General features: G+C 44.6%; 1 protein-coding gene across 1 annotated transcript in view; it reads left to right on the top strand.

Moving 5' to 3' along the window:
- The window catches only part of CACNA1E (calcium voltage-gated channel subunit alpha1 E), a 485,501-nt gene that overhangs the window by 458,052 nt on the left and 9,886 nt on the right, over positions 1 to 17,563 (top strand). Inside the window, 2 exon segments of the mRNA XM_048497813.1 lie at positions 774 to 902; positions 4,620 to 4,800. Coding sequence (XP_048353770.1) covers positions 774 to 902; positions 4,620 to 4,800 — 310 coding nt within the window.

The following is a 17,563-nucleotide window of genomic DNA, read 5'->3' as shown; positions in this document are numbered from 1 at the left end:
AGATTCCCCACTTTACCAGCTTCGACCTGGGTTTGCCGAAAAAACTGTACCTCCCTGGCGGAGTCGGAAATTTAACGGTGGGACGGAGCAGATCAGGAACAGACCCGCATGGAACTCACCGGATGTGGGGAATACCTAGGTCAAACCTAGGTTGAGTTAGTGATTGCGGAATCTCCCAAAGTGTAGATCACCAGTAGAATGCTTGAAGCTGGAGAGAAACCTGAGAAACAAAGGAATCCACCCTGGTGTTTCCTTTTAATGGCCACTAACGAAGTCCTTCAGCCTAAACTAGTGGCAAAATGCAGGGAGAAAAATCCAGAAAAAGAGGGGGCAAGATATCAGTTCTTTTAGTGTAAGCTGCCTTGAGTCTTCCTGAAAAAGGCAGGGTATAAATGTAATTAAAAACAAAAATTAGACTGAAACTAGAGTACCAGTTTTCAAATAAAACTACAGTAATTCTTGAAGTATAGCTCAGCCCTATGCACATTTATTTGGAACTGAATCCTGTTGCATTCAAGATTTCTCTCTCTCTCTCTCTCTCTCTCTCTCTCTCTCTCTCTCTCTCTCTTACACACACACACACACACACACACACACACACACATGCTATTTGGTCAGCATAAAACATTCCCTTTCCTCCTGACACTCCACAGATATATGTGCCCCTTTCTAAAGCCATTCCTTAAGTACACTGGTGAAGAAGACGCTGGCAGAAAAGGCAGGTGACATAACCAAACCAAATCCCATGAGCTTGGCTGTGTGTTTATTTCCAGGAGCCAGAGGTTAGAGAGTTTAAAAGAGTGCAGCCCTCTAACTGTGGCAGCTACCTCCCCGTGGACACTCAGGAACGAGCTGTATCTGGGAGGGCCTCTTCCATGCCACGCCTGACCGTGGATCCCCAGGTAAAACCAAGCGAAACAGCGGCTGAAGCAACAGGAGTGATACGTGATCCTTTTGAGCAGGAGGTTGTTGCTTGATTTTTTGCTAGACTAAAACTGGTAACGTTCCAGTTGGCTCCCTCTCCTCGCTTCCCCTAGAAACAAAGAGCCGGAAGAGTTAGATTTGAGAAATGCTAGCTCAGTGATCCTCAACATGATCCTCATCGATGGGTTTCCTGGTACCCATTTCCTTCTGAGACAAAGCATTGCTTCTCCAAAGCAGAGAGCCAGTCCTGGCTTTCCTCTGTCTCAGGGGCTTCAGAACAACCCAGGAGGCACTGTGTCTGCAAGGAGCACCCTTTCAGAAACAGATACCTCCACTGAAAGAGGATGCTTGGCCTGCAACCTCCCCCATATTTTATGATGAATCCCAGGACCCCGTCGCAGCCACTGTGTGATCGACCCCAGCCCATACAGCAGCCACCTTGTGGTGGCGCCCGCTCCATGCCCTCAACATTTTGAATGTGCCCTCAACCCTTGTTTTACAGAAGAGAATGGAACAGAAGCTCTGAGTTAGTAATTTTCTGGAGGCCGCTGCTGGGCCAAGCAGGGGACCAAACCCGAACAACCCAACTGTCACCCTAATTGCTCCATCAGTTTTTTTTCCCAAGACTACAGTGAAACTGAGGAACTGAGCCTTGGGGAATCCTCTTCCTGCCTTCTTCAACCAAGACTTGCTGGTTGCAGCAAGGATGGCAACAGTTTGGAAGAATCCCCCAGCCACCTGGGAAGTATTTATTTTTCGGAACCGTAGCCACTTCTCTTTCCAGTCTTTTCCATTGTCCTAAGATACTTGTCTTCATGACTCTTGCCGAGCATCCTGTCCTGGTCAGTCTTGGCCATGCTCCATCTCTTTGTCTGTCCCGCTGGTTTTCCTATGTCTGTCTGTCTCGTAGCCAGGTTTGATTAGCTGAGATATGTCAGCACCAGCCAAATTTGTTATCCTAAGATTATGCAACTCAGCCGCAATTTGAGCCTTTCTCTCAGGTTGTCCCACACCAAGGGGACAAGAATTTCTAGTTGTGTCTTTTGTGTCAGCTCCACACTGCTTGCAAAAGTAGACAATGGGGGAGGTAATGATTTGCAGCCTTTAGCCATTTTATTAACCAATGTGTGTCTGAGAATAGTGGCAAGTTGACAGCTGTGTTTTGTTTTTATCTTTGCTATTTTTGTAATCTATTTCCTATCAGACCCCAAAGTTCCTCCACTTCTAGACACAGGGAGTAGGGCTTCCATTAGCCTTCCACAGGAAGAAGAATTGTGGACTGTAAAACAAGTGTTTTAGACTGAAGCTGGAGCTCCCATATGGAAGGGTGGGAAATGAGAAAGGAAGGAAATCTTGTGCTAGAGAAGAAATCAGCTATGAATGGGCACAGTAACATAGATAAAGAAGACGTTAAGATGGAAAGAAGGAAAACAAAGGGCTGGATTATTGAGTAAATCACAGAAGATTCTTTTTAATGAGATTTGTTATGGGAGTAAAACAGAAGATAAAAATATGACACATAAATCATTCTATCACAAAATAGTGAGACTGGTCTACTTGGGGGTGGGGGCATCAAACAAGATGCTGCGAGTTTCACTTATAGACCCCATTTGCCTTAAAGAGGCAAACAGCAGCTCTGGGTACCAGTTCAGGTTATTCCATCAATGCTGCAGTCCTAGTCTAAACTGGGTTCTGCCCTTATTGTTAAGAAAGATGTAGTTGCTGTATCCAGAACTCTCACTATGACATCTGATAAGACCGTGAGATGTTTCAGCTATGTCTGGAATTGGCTATTTCAAACTGCTGGTGTGAACTCACGTGACTGAATGCTCCACCATACATGTCCAAAAGAACACATTAACTACCACCCACCACTCCCATCAGACTTGTCTGCTGTGTGCAGAGAATTTAGTGGTGTGGGATTTGTGAAAACTTAATTGTATTCAAACACATGTGAGCCTCCACCTGCAATCTGAAGTGGTGCAGTCCAGAAAGAAGTGGACTACGTCACTCACAACTCACAAGAATATCAATCAAAAACAGTGTGAAATCTGGACCATCTTGAGCAATAGCAGTATAGACATACAGTAAATGTGCATCACTACAAGGGCCAAGATTGTGGAATGATGGTTCTTTTCCACTACAGCAGATGCAGTGGAGTTGCTTCCTATCCTTTGCTGGATACCCCCACCATTTTCCCTTCTTCTTTGTTTAGAGCAGGGGTCTGCAACCTGCGGCTCTCCAGATGTTCATGGAGTACAATTCCCATGGAGTACAATTTCCATCATGGAGTACAATTCCCATCAGCCCCTGCCTTTGCTGGATACCCCACCATTTCCCCTTCTTCTTTGTTTAGAGCAGGGGTCTGCAACCTGCGACTCTCCAGATGTTCATGGAGTACAATTCCCATCAGCCCCTGCCAGCATGGCCAATTGGCCATGCTGGCAGGGGCTGATGGGATTTGTAGTCCATGAACATCTGGAGAGCCGCAGGTTGCAGACCCCTGGTTTAGAGGCCCATTTACCCCTCTACTCGCTCTTCTTCGTTTTACTATTACTCCATTTCTGGTTTTGTTCAGAGACCAAACTGGAATAAGCATCCAACCCTCCTGACCAGATCAGAGAAACCCTTTTTGTAGTGCGAATCTTTCATGGGAGGAGAAGAAAAAGTCAGAGTCTTTTCTTGGAGTGGGGAAAGGGGCCACCTTTCCCTTTTAAATTCAAATATTAAATTCAACATTTAAATTCAGCAACACCTAAGCTTGAAAGACCATTGGTCCAGACAACAGAACTGCTGCTGAATATATTATGGTTTGTTTTGTCCTTGAAACCTAGAAATGATCTGTGACAGGTTCCTTGACATGATCTGCTCAGAGGAAATTGTGGAGTTGTTCTCTGGGCCAAACTACATGTCACTTGTGGCACAAAGGGGACAATTATGTCCCCTATGACCCTTTCAGCTTGGGAAAAGAGCACAGGAGGTAAGGCACATGAGTCTGACTTCCTTACATTCCGGTTTCCCACTTTGCAAAGGCTGACTTAGTGTAACAAGTCTTCCTCCCAAGCCGTGGTTCTGATTTTATATAACCTCTAAGAATCTAGCATCTTTTAGGAATTAAATAGCAAAGGCTGTTAGCCTCACTCAAGATGATCCTATCAATTCAGACTCAGACCCAGGGGTGACATTACAGAACACAGGCAAGGAATTAGGAGGAGCTGACTCTTAATTGGTGCCTAAATCTGGGGTTCAGAAAGCAAATTGATCCTTCCTGTGTTACTCAGTTGGGTTAGAAGTCTGAGATTTTAAGAGGGCCAGTTGCTTCCATTTTGCCAGTTCTGTAGTCCTTAATTGAGGTTGATGGTTTTATGCTTAGCGTTGCCGACTCCGAGTTGGGAAATTACTGGAGATTTGGGGGTGGAACCTAGGAGGGTGGGATATAATGCCGTAATCACCCTCAAAAGCAGCCATTTTCTCCAAGGAAATTTCTGTGTCGTCTGGAGTTCAGGTGGCCACCCTGTTCATACTAATAACACTACAATAAATGGAAGTTATTATCTGCCAGAAAAATTGAGGAGGAGATGTTTCTCCTGACCCCTGTGCTTTTTGTATGTCCATAATAGCAAGGTTGCTTCTTGTACGCTGGCCAAGCCCTTGCCAAGTTTTAACCATCCTGTTCTCATGGGATGCGTTTCCAGGTGGTCACAGATCCAGCCTCGATGAGACGCTCATTCTCTACTATCCGAGACAAGCGGACTAACACTTCCTGGTTAGATGAGTTCTCCATGGAGAAAAGCAGTGAGAACACCTACAAGTCCCGACGGCGCAGCTACCATTCTGCACTACACCTGTCTTCACGGCGCCTCAACACAGACTCAGGTAAAGGCAGGAAGCAGCAGGATGGGCTGCTGTCAGGCCTGCGCCATACTTGGCCTGGCAGAACGCACGTATACAGGGCAGCTGCAGCTGGTCCAGCCATCTCCGTCGCCCCAAGGCCATGGGGCCTCTTTCTTTTGTTCGCATGTAACTGGTTCAATAGAGCTTGCTGAGTACTCCTTATCTATCTTTCACAGGGAGTAACTTGCCTTTCCCAAAACAATGCTTCTGTGGTACTGTCTTTCTCATGCTGATATTGGGGGAATGCAATGGTAGGGGCTTTATGGGTTGAACCAAACTGTAGATATATACTGGGGCCAGGGAGTTGGAATCCCAGATTCAGCTACCTGGCCATTGGGTTGACACAGTCCTGAATAAAGTTCTTCAAACCTTCCTGAGACTTATTACTGACTGGAGTACCAGGCCCTTACAGCTGCAGATCTGTTTTCATTCATTTTCAATATAAGCGGAGATGCGGTTGAATGTTCTACTGTCATATTTGTCTGGCCACTTTTTTGTCTGGACATTTTTCTATTTGGAAATGAATATAGCTGGTTCTGGTGGGTTTTCTGGGCTATGCGGCCGTGGTCTGGTGGATCTTGTTCCTAACGTTTCGCCTGCATCTGTGGCTGGCATCTTCAGGGGTGTATCACAGAGGGAAGTCTGTTACACACTGTGTCCAGTCCATAATTAAATGAATATAGCATTTTTAAAAAATTGTTTCAGCCATTAAGCCTAGCTTCTAAAATGAAAAGGTTTCATTTTCAAAGGCCAATTTTCAGCTATTTTTTTATTGTACTGTATTTCAAATTATTGGGCATATTATATCAGCAGTTTTCAAGAGTAATAGGCATCACGAAAAATCTAATTGCCTTTCAATCCCACTGAAATCAGTGAGACAACAACAACTACCAGTAGCAGTGCTTTCCTAAAGAGCGTTACTCCGGTGTAAGCCCATTCATTTCAGTTGACAGACTGGAGTACCTCTGCTTAGGATTGTACTGCAAGTTTCTTTGGACTGTGTTTCTGGAGAACTGGTTTTGTTCAGAGCTGCTCTTGTCAGACAGAGATCTCAAGGCAGTTTGGTGTTGTCAGTCACAGGGACTATGTGGTATTTTTAAATATATATATACTGTAGAGTTTTAGCTTTCTTTCATACTTAGTCTCATTTTATACAAAGGCTCATTTTAGACAACTGCATCCTTTTAAAAGAAGATCTGAATCAAGGATTCATTCAGAATACATTTTATATTTTTCTGCTGAAAGCCTCTGATGTTCAGAGTAAACATGGTTTTCTTTTTAAAAAAATCAATTCTCCGAGAGCTTTGGGAAGTGAAATCCAGGTTCTTCTTGGTTAATTTCTTCTACCTTATGTCCTTACGTCAGTGTGCTGAAGTGGTTACGAGCAGGTGCACTCTAATCTGGAGAACCGGGTTTGATTCCCTGCTCTGCCACTTGAGCTGTGGAGGCTTATCTGGTGAACCAGATTAGCTTGTGCACTCCAACACATGCCAGTTTGGTGATCTTGGGCTAGTCACAGCTCTTCGGACTTCCCCACCTACCTCACAGAGTGTTTGTTGTGGGGGGGAAGGGAAAGGAAATTGTAAGCCCCTTTTGAGTCTCCTTACAGAAGAGAAAGTGCGGATATAAATCCAAACTCCTCCTCTTCCTCCTCCTCCTCCTCCTCCTCCTCCTCCTCCTTCTTCTAGCTCTAAGGGGGCGGGGGGTGCACGACACACCAGGCGCGAGCCCCTGCATGGTGTGGCGGGGGTGTGGTGGGAAGGGATGGGGGTGTGGCATGGTGCAGGGCACCGGGCACAGTTCCCCCTTGCTCCACCTCTGTCTAGCTCTGTGTTGGGGGTAATCAGATAGTTACAGAAAAGTCGGAAAGGTAGCTGTTGCTAATTACCAGATGGGAGTCTGTCGGTCTTCCTTCCTTCCTTAGAATATTTTTAAAATTTGTAGTGCGTGAGTATGTATTAAGTGCAGTCAAATTGCTTTTGACCCTATGAATTAATGACCTCCAAAATATCCTATCATCAATAGTTTGCTCAGGCATTGCAAACTGAGGGCCATGCCTTTTTTGTTGTTGTTGTTGAGTCAGTCCATCTCCTGCTGGCTCTTCCTGTTTTCCTGCAGCCGTCCGCTTTTCCTTGTAGTATTGTCTTTTCCAGTCACTTTGGTCTTCTCATAATGTGACCAAAGTACGATAGTATTGTCGAATGTATTGTCGAAGGCTTTCCCGGCCGGATTCAACCCACCAGAACCAAAGTACAATAGCCTCAGTTTAGCCATTTTAACTTGTAAGGAGAATTCAGGCTTGATTTGATCTAGAACCTGCTTATTTGACTTTTTAGGGGCTTGTGTTATCTATAAAATTCTCATCCAACACTACAGGCTTGTGGGGCAAACCGTGTACAGCCTTGAGCTCTTCGGAGGAGGCATGGAATTAAAATGGAAACTATCTGAGTGACAAACACATCATCTTTTTGATTGGACACTTGAGCACTGAAACTGTCTTACATTGACTCAGACCCTTGGCCTACCATGGTCAGTATAGTTTACTCAGACTTGGCAGCAGCTCTCCAGAGACACAGGTGGAGGTCTTCTACATCACCTACCACCTGGTCCTTTTTCAACTGGAGATGCTAAGGTTTGAATCTAGAACCTTCTCCATTCAAGGCAGATTCTTTGTCACGGTTCCATAGCCCCTCAAATTGTGATCCCTGTCTAGCAAATGTTTGGACCAAATTGTGGCAAGGTTATTTTCCAGGGTAAGGCTTGCTCTGGTAGGAATAAATACCTCTTAGTTTTGGCAGAAATTTCATTAGAGTATTTTTGGCACATTCTAATATTCCTGCCAGATAAGAACATAAGAACTAGCCTGCTGGATCAGACCAGAGTCCATCTAGTCCAGCATTCTGCTACTCACAGTGGCCCACCAGGTGCCTCTGGGAGCTCACATGCAGGATGTGAAAGCAATGGCCTTCTGCTGCTGCTGCTGCTGCTCCTGAGCACCTGGTCTGCTAAGGCATTTGCAATCTGAGATCAAGGAGGATCAAGATTGGTAGCCATAGATTGACTTCTCCTCCATAAATCTGTCCAAGCCCTTTTTAAAGCTATCCAGGTTAGTGGCCATCACCACCTCCTGGGGCAGCATATTCCAAACACCAATCACACGCTATGAAGAAGTGTTTCCTTTTATTAGTCCTAACTCTCCCCCCCCCCCCCCCAGCATTTTCAATGAATGGCCCCTGGTTCTAGTATTGTGAGACAGAGAGAAAAATTTCTCTCTGTCAACATTTTCTACCCCATGCATAATTTTATAGACTTCAATCATACGTCTCCTCTCCAAACTAAAGAGTCCCAAACGCTGCAGCCTCTCCTCATAAGGAAGGTGCTCCAATCCTTCAATCATCCTCGTTGCCCTTCTCTGCACTTTTTCTATCTCTTCGATAATAATTTGAATACATTTGTTGTGAATATCTTGTTTTAAGCCACTTCCTTTAAATGGTATATTAAAATTAATCTACACTCATTAACAGCTTATATCATGCCATCCTAAAGAGCAATTAGCTTCCATGCTCTGTCACCAGCCTTTGAGATGTTTAGATGCTATAATTATATTCCATCTCTGTTTTTCTCTTTTCATTTCAATTCCTGCTTTCAGCAGGAGGGCCGATAAAAATCCAAAACAAATTATAATAAAAAAAGGAGGAAGTCTTGCTTGACTGGGCTGTCACTTTTTAGAGTGGTTTCAGGGAAATATCAAGTATCTCCAGAGAGCATGCGGTAAGATGTCTTCTTAATGTCTTCTTCTCTGGGAACTGCCTTGGCCCAGAAGAAATAAGCCTACTAAACAGCAGGAGAATAAACTGCTTACTAATTCTTATGTTGGGGCATCACTGGAGGCTAATCTAGCTGTTTTGCGTGCAATTTTAACACTAACAAATGAAGTGTAAGGAAATTTAGCAAGGTTCAGTATGTTTACTGTCCTTCACAATGGAGGACAATGTTTATCTAGGAACAGAAGCTAGTGGGGTACAAAGATCCCCCAGAGGTCCACGGACAAAGATTCTAAATGGCCCACTATATAACCCTGATCCAAACCAAATATCATAAAAAAAATATCACTTGGCTGGCTGTTACCATGCATCTATAATAATAAGAGAATCTGCATGTCCACCTATTGTCCATTTGTGGCAGGCATAACTCAACAGAAAATAAAACTAGGAATCCTAAAATTGGCCACCAGCTTCAGGATGATCGGGGATGTTCCAGATCCAAAAATGAAAGGAGTTGACGTATCCAGACCCAGGTTATCTCCGGATCCCACCCCACCCCCAAAAAAGCTGTTCTGCCATTAAATAAAGCTTATGTAGTGGTTAAAGTGTTGGGCTGGGATCTAGGAAACCCAGGTTTCTCCACTCTGCCGTGGAAGCTTTCTGTGTGACTTTGGGCCCACATGCTCTCAGCCTTATCTACCTCACAGCGTTGTTGTGAGGATAAAATGGAGGACAGGAGAGCAATGTAAGTGGGATGTAAATAAATGAATATAAATAAATACAGTCTAACTTCTGTTTCTTATTTGTTATCTACATGCTGTAATTATATTCTATCTCTGAAGTCAGGGACAGATTGATGATATCTTCAGGCGCTTTCCCACTGGCGGTTAATCCTGAGATAATCACCCAAAATATCCAGGTTTCCTAGCGATCTCCCCACTGCCGAACTGTCAGTCCCATTTCTGGTGCTCCTCCCCACCCCCCTTATCATGGGATTTCCCTGGACCTGCTTGTATGTGCACCTTTTTGAAGAAAAAAACACTCCAATGGGAGCTAATAGGAGATGGGGGCTACACATTTGAGGGTCCATAACTTTGGCCCCCATGAACCAAACTTCACCAAACCTGGGTGGCATCATCAGCAGAGTCTCCTACTGATACCACCCAGGTTTTGTAAGTTTGGTCCAGGGGGTCCAAAGCTATGGCCTCCCAAAGGGGGTGCCCCCATCCTCCATTGTTTCCAATGGGAGCTAATAGGAGATGGGGGCTACACATTTGAGGGTCCATAACTTTGGCCCCCATGAACCAAACTTCACCAAACCTGGATGGCATCCTTAGGAGGGTCTTCTAAAGATACTCTGAAATTGTGGTGCTGCTAGCTTAACAATTGCACCCCTGGCAGCAGGCACCCCCCAAGGGGCAGGCCTAGACGTCTTCCCTAGAAACATGCTGCAGTGAGGATGTTGGAACCTGGATGACAAGGTGCCGATTCTTTTGAAACTTGGTTTTATCTAGATTAAATTTTCAGTGGGAATTCGGCCTTCTAGAGAAGCTCATACTCCCCTTCCACTGGCCTTAACCAGCCAGGACGAGCACGGATCAAGGAGGCCGTGAATCCCCATAAATTTGACTCAGGTTCAATTGCTAGGAAATTCTGGAATAAAAGTGATCCCAAAGGAACCAGTAAAAAAAAAAAAACACGACGGGGAAAATGTGAGATATGCAAGAATGTACAGGCATGGTTCCAAATCCCTGTTCAGCCTTGCTTTTCACTGGGTTTACCTGAGCCAGTCAAATTCTCTCAACCTGACCTCATGCACAGGGAGTTGTAGGGAGAATCATATATGCTGTCCTGAGCTCTTTGGAGAAAGGTAATTAAAAAAAAAAGTTTAACCAGATCACCCTCTAAACAAGAGCAAAACAGTTATATTCAGTTGCTTGCATGCAGTATTTGATTAACTCTTCCCAAAATGGTGTTTTGTATCCTGGCTTTCTTCCTGTATATTTCTGCTATCCCTCCCACCTAGTTTTTTTTCTTTGAAACGCAGCTACCCTGCTTATTTTCCTACCCTGCTGATTTCCCCATTTGTGTGTATTTTCCACTCTCGTTTCCTGTATGCAGATACTTCAGATTTGTTACTAATGAATTACATCTTGTTATTTGCAGACAAATGCTGCTGAATTCTCATTCCAGTGCCAACAGTGTTGGAAATGCCTACAAATGTTGTTCTCCCTGCAAATTACTGGCAAACGTAGCTCACACTTTTGTCCAAATTGTTTTATGGTATTTAATAACACTGCAGTCAAGAAAACCTGTTTTTGGATCTATTATTTGTTACTTTGAAATCTGCGATCAATGTATTGCCTTTCATTGCAATTTGTATACCAGTTATGAACTCTCCTTTACAATGGTTCAGTATACACTGTATAAACATTTCAACAGAAGCTGCACTAAATGTTTTCCTTGAAGTCAACCTCTATTGAAAACTCTGCTTTCATTCTGTTTGCTGAAAGCACCTTATCAAAGGGTGGTTTAGTTGGTTTTGGTCTATCTACTTGTCTAATGCCTCTTTCTTGTCTATTTTGTCTGCAAAAAAAAGAAATAATGTAGGATCAACAAATTTCCTGCTACCTAAATTACAGGCTTACAAATTTTGGCAAAATGGGTCTGGGTTCCCTAAACCAGACTCATTTTCCCTACAGTCACGCGGGCCCCAATATGGCTTCGAATGACAGCATGGGGGAGTGGAGGCAGGAGTCCCTTCTCCCCATATGCCGTCATCTCAAACTCAACCAGGCACCTCTGCACTTTAAAAATTCTTTTCCCTGCAGCTACTGTGACTGTGGGGAATGAGAATCCCTAAACCCGACTTGCCCAAATTCATTTTGTGCAGTTTTGCTCTCTGTATGCTTTCCTTCCTTCCCTCACTCCAACCCTCCCTGTTACATCTTTTCCCTCCCCTATGAGCCATTTCTTACTGTTTTTAGGTTGCTTTTATTTCTGCCTGTGCATGCTCCAATGATGCAAGTTACATGGATGGAAGGGTTAACTCCTCTTCCCCCCCACCCCCCACCCCCCACACACACAGTGTTTATATTTTTCTACAAACCTTGGGATTACCCCCAAGTTTGCAGACACCTACACCCTATCACTAGGTTCTCCTGCTTGCATTGATCTGCATGAAAGGGTTGTCATGGGAATTAAACATACGATGGCAACTGTCACTGTTAGCTTACTTAATCTGATCGTCATACCTGGTCAATTTGGAAAAGTGTTCCAGTGACTCTTAGTTCTTGATCCTTTAAAACAGAAAAAGAAAATAAGATAAGAGCCAGTGTTGTGTAGTGGTTAAGAACAGGTGGGTTCTAATCTGGAGAACTGGGTTTGATTCCCCTCTCCACCTGAGTGGTAGAGGCTTATCTGGTGAACCAGATGTGTTTCTGCACTCCTACATTCCTGCTGGGTGACCTTGGGCTAGTCACAGTTCTTTGAAACTCTCTCAGCCCCACCTACCTCAAAAGGGTGTCTGTTGTGGGGGGAGGAAGGGAAAGGAGCTCGTAAGACACCTTGAGTCTCCTCACAGGAGAGAAAGGTGGGGTATAAATCCAATTTCTTCATTTATAAGACTAATTCTTTCATTTTGGATGAAGTTAAAAAAAGAGTAGATATTCAGTTCAATTCATTTATTTCAATATAAAATTAGGTACATCCATTAAAACCTGGGGAAATACCATACAATGCTAGGATCAAAAATGAGTTTGATGATGTCATTATAATCCAGGCTACATTAACCATCTGGTTACATATGATATTCAGGCAAAATTTTGCTACATTGTGTGTTATCTCCAAGAAAAGGAGAAAGGTATATAACTGATTTTTCTGGGCTGTTTGCTGTCAGTGGTAGGATATATTGTGAGCAAATGCTACTGTAATAAGAGTAGTATATGCTCTATGGCATAGGTGCCAAACTCGCGGCCCTCCAGATGCTGGCAGGGGATGATGGGAACTGTAGTCCATAACATCTGGAGGACTGTGAGTTTGACACCTGTGCTCTTTGGTCTTGACCTTTTTGATTTGGCATGGGCATACCCATTGTATATGGCAGCGGTTCTCAACCTGTGGGTCGTGACCCCTTTGGGGGTCGAACGACCCTTTCACAGGGATCGCCTAAAACTCTCTGCATCAGTGTTCTCCTTCTGTAAAATGGATAAATGTTAGGGTTGGGGGTCACCACAACATGAGGAACTGTATTAAAGGGTCGTGGCATTAGGAAGAAGAGTTTGGATTTATATCCCCCCTTTCTCTCCTGCAGGAGACTCAAAGGGGCTTACAATCTCCTTTCCCTTCCCCCCTCACAACAAACACCCTGTGAGGTAGGTAGGAAGGTTGAGAACCACTGGTATATGGGGATTGCAAAGATATCTGCCAGCAGGAGGGACAGCAGATGCAAGTAGCCAGACAAGCTGAAAGGGAGAAACTGGGTTCTTGAGGTTATTTCAAAGAATGAGAGACAGTAGTGCCTGGGGATTACAATTTTATTTTTAACCAATGTTTGGTTGCTTGAACCCATATACATCCTCCTGAGCATATATGCTGAGGATCGCACCACAAATTTGTGAGTCCTCCTTGCCAATACAAGGCTCCCCCTTTTCTTTTTACCTGCCCCCCCAATCCATATCATTTATTGGGAATAATATTTTTTTTTAATCTTGGGGTTTTTTTCAAGAGGGACTACTCTAGAATCAAAACCAGACATCATTAATCACTACCCGCAGACACCCATGGCCATGATCACACTCTTGGAACATTAAAACATTTTTTTCTCTTAAATTGTGAATATTGGTATAAAAATATCCTCCGCTCACCTTTTCATGGAGTTTCAGAACAACTTAAGACCAAGCTGGAGTGTTGAGCTCTCATGTATATTTGCCAGCAACTTTTCAGACACTTTTGACATTGGATTCCTCCTCTCTCAGTTCTCATTGTGGTTTTCCCTTATATTATTCATTGTCTTTTATTTCTGTCATTTATTGTCTATCATTCTCACAGGGAAGCATAGCCTAAGCAGAACGGAATCGCGGCATAAGTGTTAATGTGGCACGTTAAATAAAAGGCAAAAATTACACAGTGGAATCCTAAGTACAGCCAGCTGTTTTTATTTACATTTTTAAAGTCTACCTTTTTTTACAGGGATTTGAGTCAAATTGCATAAAATGAGTCAAGACAATCACAGACAATGGGGCATTCAATAACAAATGCCTTAAGGGTTTTAGAAGGTCTGGAACACCCGACAGAACTGAAGCATAGCATAAGTATTAACATGATATATTATTAACTGATTAAGAATCATATTTTTAGCAAACTATATTTATTTACTTGGTTTACATTCTTTATAGTCTGCCTTTTTCACAGGGACTCAAGGCGAATTGCACAGAATCAGGACAATCATTAGAAATTGGACATTTAGTTACAAGTGCACTAAAGGTTCTAGAAATCTTTGTAAACCTGTCCCCTCCGTCACTCCTTTGCCCACTGGAAGTCTCCTTTATACTTATTGCTTTAGCATAGGATGTTTGGGGTGGGGGTGGGGAAGCTTGCCATGACCTTTGCAAAAGTAAATTTGCTGCCTCCTTTGCAAAGGTTGTGATGTGTGTTGGGGTGGGGGAGGCACAAAACAGCAGCAATGAAACATTTGGAAGGGGGTGAGCGCAGACAAACATTGTGGTAAGGGGGTGAGGATCGAAAACATTCTGCAAACATTTTAGGTGACTTGTGTACGGAAAGGGCCAATGTCCCCTGCTTTGGTAATCATGGGCTGATTACCCACGGGGCAGCTGCCATGTGTCGGGGCAAGAAATCTTGTCCCAATGTGCTTCCTTCCTGCCATGCACCAAGAGAGGAAGCACTTCGGGGCAAGATTTCTTGTCTGGGTGCACTTCCTCTTGCCCCGCCTGTGCTTTTTGTTTTCCCTGCGGAAAGTAAGAGCGCTTCTGGCGTGACTTTTGTGCCTGAGCAGGGCAAGGGCGAGACAGAACTGGCCGTGGGTAATCAGCCATGGTGACTAAACAAAGGTCGAATCCCCACTACCGTCTTAGCCAGGTTTCAGAACACAAACTAACCAGGGGTCGCTCCCCACTTACCTCTTCATGTGCAACTCCGCAGCGTCCCCACGCCGAAAAGCCTCCACGGCTTATGACCACGGAGACTATTTGCTTCCCACTCATTTGCCATTAAGGAGCTAACGCGGGCGGCCAAGAACGGGAGTTTCGTGGAAATAGAGGCAATGAAGCGTTTTCATTGGCTGGCACAGGTGTGCGTCATGGAGGGAGGGCGGGCCTCCATTTTCATTGGCTGGGACGCAGGTTGTTTTGATAGGCTCGGATGTCTGCACGTCATCAGAAAGGCGCTGGAAGCTTTGGAAGCCATTTGTTTGAGACGCTCTGCACATGCTGACGTCAGCATAAAAAAAGAAAGTGAAAATCAGTTCTTGCCGCCGCCACCAACTACTCGTCTGGTCTGCTCTGCAGCACCTCGCTGTGTGAATTCGCAAACTAAATTCACTGTGAATTTGCAGCAATAAACCGCGAACAAAGGGAACAATATTGTCAGGTCACGTTGTGCACACCGCCTCAATGCCTGCATTGTAATATAGGGTGTCAGCGATTGATTCTATCGCCTTCATGTGGCTTCATTCCGCACAAGACTCGTCGGTGACGCCTCTCCCCAAAACAAAATGGAGGGAAACTCCTGATTAAGCCCGGAAAGCTCGCTCTTGGCGCTCGAAGCAAATCAAGGCCGTTCGAAAAGTTCCGTTCTCACTCACTCCGCCGCCAAGCTGGGTTTGGGAAAAAATAAGTTGCTGTTTGTTTTTCGAAGAGCAGATTTGACGCGTGCCAGGGAGGAGGAAGAGCGGCAATTTCTGCGCAGCCGCACAGTGGACTCTGGGGATGTGGGGAACGTCCTGGCTCCCCGCGTCTGAACAAGAGAAAACCCCGCGGCTAATGGTGAGTGGGGAGCGACCCCAGGTTTGAGGTCGTTTGTGTTCTGAAACCTGGCTAAGACGGTAGTGGGGATTTGACCAAAGGTAGACACACCACAATTAGATACGAGAAAAAAATATGATTGGTGTACCATGGTTTAACTACGGTGTATAGAAAAGCTTATTTTTACTTTGCAGCAATTCCTACTTAAATTAAGACACTTTATTTCTGAGTAAACATAGGATCAGACTGTAAGCTAAGTTAAAGGTTCTGAGCTGTGTGAATTGACCTGGAGGGCACCTCTTCTAAAGTGCTTTTGAAGGCATGATGCTGTAATTGTGTGCAGTTGACTTTCCTAATTGGCGAGTTCTACTTATGTTGAAGCAGAGGGATTGTAGAAAAAGGACTTGAGCCTAGGCAGCAGTGAACAGGCATGAGAAGGAGATAGAGGGAAAGCAGGGCTGCAGAAGAGGCTGGAGCAATCCCAGAGAGAGCTTGGCAATAAAAATGTCATTTGCAACTTACTCATGAAGTGAATGGGGAGCCAGAGTCGCTGTGTGAAGGGCCGTGGGCGTCGCAGTCATACTCCTTTGTATGTGTGAGAAGACGTGGGCTGCATCATTCTGTGCATTTAGGTACATGGATGCTGTACAGAGGAGGGTTGGGGAAGTTAAGGCAAGATTCAACAGTTGCACGGGTGAGGGTTTCGACTAAGCACCGGGGAAGAAGATGTGAAAGCACCCGGCAAATTGTAGGAATCTGAAAGTTTAAAAAAAGCAGAATAGTAGCCAGGATAAAACTTGCAAATATGCACTTCTGTGGGTACAATATTCCTGCAGTATTCCTACAATAACCTGTGAGTACAATATTCCTACAGCAGCACGGGCAAAGCAAAAGCTAGAGAAGCACTTTTCTTAGGACAATTCTTTTCTTGGAGAGCCATGCCTCCTGGAGAAATTTGGCAGATGCAACTTTTCTAGCGTGGTGCAACTCCGGGATGAGAAGAGGTGCCCTGTTTGGGAGACCCCACCAGGAAAGGAATTGGCAGCTCTAAGCGAGAGAAGGAATATAACTGGGTTCATTCTAGCACATACTTGGAGATTAGTTGTCATTCAGCTCCACACCAGTGCCTGTCCTGGAGAATTCTTTGGATTGAGCTGTAAAATATCTGACACCAATAGCTGCCCTGGCGTCTGTGTGGGCTTCTCTTCTACAACACCGTTCTTTGTTTTCGCTAACGTACCCGGGTGCATTTCCTGCCTTCCTGTAAAAGCTGCAGATGGTCCTAACTTTTACCTCCTAGTCCCCATGAAATCGTTATTCTTGTTTGTGATTTCTTCATGGACTTACCTTAAGAAAAGTGGGGGCACATCACTTGTAAGATTTGCGTCCACAGTCTGATCCAGGTACGCAACGGATGACCATGCACATAAAGGGTAGAAGAAGCCTAATGAATAGGTGTGATGCTGGATCATTGGCAGACTAGGAAAGCGAAGTACTAATCCACCAGTCTGAGACCTTACAGCAGGGGCTCCAACGTGGTGCCCATGAACACTGTGGTGCCTAAGATTCCTTTAATCAAATAGCCAGCCAACAGAAGAGAGTTTCTGAAAAGCTTTATTTACGAAGGAAGGGGAGCCGTCCCTGTAAAGGGCAGACTCCACCCACCTTCCACAATACATGCACATATATACAGTTCCCTATTTCCGATACGCACATCCCTCTCTTCTCCTTCGTAGGCTAAAAGTACTAGGAATTCCACTCTTTCTGACCACTTTCCACGTGTCACTCCTTGATACGTTGCCCCCATCCCACATTCTTCCTGTATGTTCATTATTGATGCCCACTATGCAGCCCTGGGTGTGTCAGTTAATATTTATCAGTTCATTAAGCATGCATCTTGGCTGTTTGCCCATAAAACTCATGCCCTTTGCCCTGCTTTTGGAGTCTCAACTAATCCTAACTGTATTTTTCCATCCTGACCTTGTGATGTGCTTCTTT

The sequence above is a fragment of the Sphaerodactylus townsendi genome, linkage group LG05 (genome assembly GCF_021028975.2).
Source record: "Sphaerodactylus townsendi isolate TG3544 linkage group LG05, MPM_Stown_v2.3, whole genome shotgun sequence".
Lineage (NCBI taxonomy): Eukaryota > Metazoa > Chordata > Lepidosauria > Squamata > Sphaerodactylidae > Sphaerodactylus > Sphaerodactylus townsendi.
Note: the sequence above shows the minus strand (reverse complement) of the source record. Positions and strands in the feature narration are given on the sequence as shown.